Genomic DNA, 4,451 nt, shown 5'->3' with positions numbered 1-4,451 from the left:
CGGCGGCGGCAGCAGCAGCGGCGGTGCGGGGCACTCAGCGCTGCGGGGGTGATCCGGGTGCCGGCACACAGGCCGCTCGCCGGAGCCGTGGCCCACCCCCAGGCCCTGGCCACCGGCTTGCCCACCGTGCCCTCTGTGCCTGCCATGCCGGGCGTCAACAACCTCACTGGCCTCACCTTCCCCTGGATGGAGAGTAACCGCAGATACACAAAGGACAGGTTCACAGGTGAGTCCGGCCTGCGCGCGCGCCTCGCCTGGCCGCGGCCCGGGCTCCGTGTTACCCTTTCCCCGCCGGCTGGTTCCCCAAAGCCGGTTCTGTGCGCCAGGTCGCCCAGCTCTTCTTGGTGCTTCCCCCAAGTTGAGCCGCCCGCCCGATTCTACATCGCAGACTCGCCATGCTTGAAGAGTTCTCTCAGCCTGGACCCCTCTGTCTCCCAAAGGACCCCTGCTCAGAGAAGCTCTCCCTGGTCCCCTCTCGGGATCCCTGGGCCCTGTCAGGCAGAGAAGAAGGCCATAGATTCAGGACCACCTTCTGCAGCTACTCCGGGTCTGGGAATCTTAGAGAAAGGGGTGCAATGTGAACAGTTTCTTCCATCCTAGCTGCAGTTCTAGGACCGAAGAAGCCAGCCCCAGGATCAGACACAAGAAAAGAACAGGTCCCCCCACCTTCAGTACCCTACACACATGCACTTCGCGCTCCTAGCTCCAGTGCCCGTGGTGCTGCGGAGCCAGCGGGGTCTCTGAGCCCCAGTAAATCAGCAGAACCAGTGGCCCTTTTTTTTTTTCCAGAGAGGAGGCTTCGTCTGGGAGGATGGCAGCGGGGCATAGCCGCCCAAGACAGCTAGCTTTTCATTTTCATTCTGTCCGGGCTGTGTGTCCTACCCCGGGCCCAGCCCTGTTATCTTGGGCATGAATAATGCACCGGGTAGGCCAGTGATCGGTGGCGGGAGGACTACTCCCAGGACATTAGGTACTAGGTGGTGGCCGCTGCTGTCTTCTCTGCTGCCCACTCCTACCTTCCTCTGCTGGCCCTGGCTCCCTCTGCTGCCGTTTCAGCTCTGGGCACTCAACTCTCCCTCTGGTGTGGGTCCCTTCCCCTGTTCTCACTTCCTGCTCCCCTTAGGATTCCCTGGATCCCAGACCACGATCCTCCCGTCCCGGCTGGGAAGCAGCCACAAATTGAGCCCGGGTTAGCCAGCTGGCCTTAGAGAGAGGAGGCAGGAGACACTGGCTGCTGCTGGCTGAGACCGGGACTCCTGGGGATCCCCTGGCTCAAGGGCCCAACAGTGGAAGGGGGGTATACATAACTACTTGGGAGAAGCTGCTGAGAGCTAGACACTGGGCCAGGAGACCCCAAGGCACCCCTGACTCCCTGCTTCTGTTCCAGGCAGGAGCACGGTCAGGGAAACTGCTCCTGCAGCTTCTTACCAGACTCTGGGGCCACAGCAGAAGTGGTGTGGGGGCTGGTGTCCAGAGGAAGAACAGTTGCTTGGGTCTAGACCTCAGGAAGGGCCCTCGCTGGAGGGGCCCCAGTGCCCCCAACCCAAGTTTTCTCTGGCCTGGGGCAGCAGGGCCTGGTGCCCATCCCATTCCCCACCCAGGCCAGGCCAGTCTTGAAGGGCCCTGCTGGAACCCCAGCCGGGAGTCTACTAATCCTGGGCCTCTGGTGAAAGGTACTCGGTTTAGGGCCTACCTCGGGCCCTAATACTGTGTCAGGCATGAAGGAGTTTTGAGCGAGTGTATGGCTGTGGCCTTGTGTTGCTCTGTGTCCTGTGTTCTTGTCCCGTGCCTGTGCTTGTCTGGTCTTGTTTGGGTGTATAGATCTATGAGTTTGCCCCCGTTGTACATTGTGTTGGTGTGTGCTGCTGTGGATGGAGGCTCAGGTCGGGGTCCAGAGTCAGGTTCAGTCTCCTATTCTGAGCCTGAAGGTCTGGGGCTGACTGAGGGGAGGGGAGCGTGACCATTAGCTCGCCTTAGACTGCCCCTTGGAAGAGGGGCGGCAGGGAGGTGGTTGGGCTCACGGGAGCCCGGGGCTAGGGAGGCCTCCGTGGTAGCTGCGAAGGCGGCATCGGACTGGCGGGCAGGAGGGGGCTGTTTCCCGCCGTGGGCTTGGCGCTGAGGGCTAACGGGAGGATCTCGGCCCTGCTCGTGGGGCTTCAGCTGCTGCGCTCGCTGATTCGCGGGGTGTTGGGCCTGGGACGCTTCCTGACGCTCTGCTGCTTGCCTCTGCCGTCTGTCTGTCTCCCGCTCCAGTGGCCCTCTCACCCTTCACTGTAACACGCCGTATAGGTCACCCCTATCAGAACCGGACGCCCCCCAAGAAGAAGAAGCCGCGCACGTCCTTCACACGCCTGCAGATCTGCGAGCTGGAGAAGCGCTTCCACCGCCAGAAGTACCTGGCCTCGGCCGAGCGCGCCGCCCTGGCCAAGGCGCTCAAAATGACCGACGCGCAGGTCAAAACCTGGTTCCAGAACCGGCGGACAAAGTGGAGGTGAGCAAGCGGGGCGGGCCGGCAGCCCGCGAGCGGCGCGGTCTCAGGCAGCTGTCCGTTCGTGGCCTCTTCTGGTGCGCACACACTTTCTCCGCTTGCGGTTTCTGATCCTTTCGGAGGAGCGAGCTCCCGCTAGGCTTGCGGGGAGCTGGAAGCAACGGAGGCAGGCCGATAGCTGGGATGGGGCTGAAGGGCCCTGGCTCTGTTTTACCGGAGGCTTCAGGGCTTTCTGGCTGGCACACTCTCTGCCGGTGTAGACGCGGCAGGTTTCTTCCGCCACTTTGGCAAACAGGCGGGTTAGTGCACTCCACGCAGTCCAGACTCCAGGGATCTGTGTGTCCTGGGGAGCTTTTTGTTTGCACAAACTCTTGCTTATGGAATCCTGATCTGTCCCGGAGACTGCATGCAGAACGGCCCGCACCTTGTTGCAGCGCTCCAACCGGGCTCTGGCAGAGGGTTTGGGGGCCCCAGACCGCGGCGGTGTTGACGGTCTCCTCCCCAAACGCCAGGCTTTTGCGCAGCCGGTCCCTACCCTGGAAGGAGAAAATCAATCCGCGCCGGCTGCGGCGGGGTTTGGCTGGTCCCACTGAAAGGGGAATCAATTAGGAGCAGATGGGTGTGTGTGAGAAAGAGAATTTTCCCTTCTCCCATAGCCACAACTCCAGTTACTACGCACTGGGTTTTTTGTTTTGTTTTTTCACATTTACGCTCAAGGACGTGAAGCGTCCCCAACACTCCCAAGCAGCCTCCCTCTTCGCGCGCACTGACGCTTTCTCCGGCTGCACCCTCTGGCACGCTGCACCCTCCCGCACATCTGGCCCTTGCCCGCCGGAGTTTCTCCCCTAGCTCAGGTCCAGTGGGGCAGCGCGGGAAAGTCTGGGCGAAGTCGGCGGCGCCGAGACGGGCGGGCCTTGGGGCAGGAGGAAGGAATTGGAGTTTCCTCTTTTTCTGAACGAAGGCGAGGAATCTGCCTGGGATTCCGCCTACGGGGCCACAAAGGAAGTCATGGTCCCGCGATTCTACCGCACCCCACAGCATTCCTGCCGCTGGGGAAGGAGTGGGGGATGCGGCCTCAGACCTTGGAACGCTCAAGAGGGAGCCAGGGCTAGCTCAGGAGTTGGTGGGGGGGGGGGAACTCCGGTTTCCAAGGCCTACTGAGGGCTGCGGGCCTAGGGGAGGAAAGGCAGCCTGGCAGGCCTCCCAGAGAGAGGGGCACAGAGAAAGAAAGAGGCAGGCAAAGAGAGAAACTGAAACACAATCAGTTTCAGGGGTGGGAAGGGATAGGGACCCCGCTCAAGGAAAAAAAGGAGGAAAACAGGCAGCCTGCAGAAGTCTTATTTATGTATAATAAAGAAAAGCAATGGATGACTGAAATCACCATTTTCTTTTCAAACAAATTCGTTTAATTCAGAGAGAACCAAGTGGGTGAGGAGGAGAGAAAATGAGAGATAAGACACAAAGCATAAAAGAGAAATATTCAGGCCGTTTGAAATGCAGGGGAGAAGGGAAAGACGAAAGACAGAAAGATACACAGTCAAGAAAAGGCGGCCCAGAGCAGGTCAGCAGCCGCTGCTGAAAGAGGCCCTTGCAGGCTTCACATGGCTTCATCGATCGCCTACAAATTGCTTCTGAAGGCCCCGGGGACTCCCATTAGTTCTGTCCACCTTAGAGACAGACGTTTGATCTCAGTTGACAGGGTGGAGGGGAGGCATTAAATGGAATAAGTGAGTCATTGCCTCCCTGAACCGCCTTAGAGGAAGCCAGTGGGTCCAGCAGGAGCCCCCGCAGGGCACAGGGCTCCACACAGAAGGCCCAAGGCCTAGAGGACATTTGCAGAGAGAGGGAGGCAAGAGACGTCCCGCAGAGCAGATCATAGACTGGTCCTTTCCTCTCTGCCCTGGACTTGTGGGTAGGGTAAGGGCCCTCCGGCTTGGAATGGCACCTGGTCTCCCTCAGGGCG

The 4,451-nt window shown here is 60.2% G+C and overlaps 1 protein-coding gene across 1 annotated transcript in view; it reads left to right on the top strand.

Annotated features, from left to right (window-relative positions):
* The window catches only part of TLX1 (T cell leukemia homeobox 1), a 7,273-nt gene that overhangs the window by 1,126 nt on the left and 1,696 nt on the right, over window positions 1-4,451 (top strand). Inside the window, 3 exon segments of the mRNA XM_017851837.1 lie at window positions 1-23; window positions 26-226; window positions 2,290-2,491. The exon segment at window positions 1-23 is cut by the window's left edge and continues 15 nt beyond it. Of these exon segments, the coding sequence (XP_017707326.1) occupies window positions 1-23; window positions 26-226; window positions 2,290-2,491 (426 nt within the window).

The sequence above is a fragment of the Rhinopithecus bieti genome, unplaced genomic scaffold (genome assembly GCF_001698545.2).
Source record: "Rhinopithecus bieti isolate Rb0 unplaced genomic scaffold, ASM169854v2 scaffold_31787, whole genome shotgun sequence".
Classification (NCBI taxonomy): Eukaryota; Metazoa; Chordata; class Mammalia; order Primates; family Cercopithecidae; genus Rhinopithecus; species Rhinopithecus bieti.
This window is presented reverse-complemented; position numbering and strand designations above follow the sequence as displayed.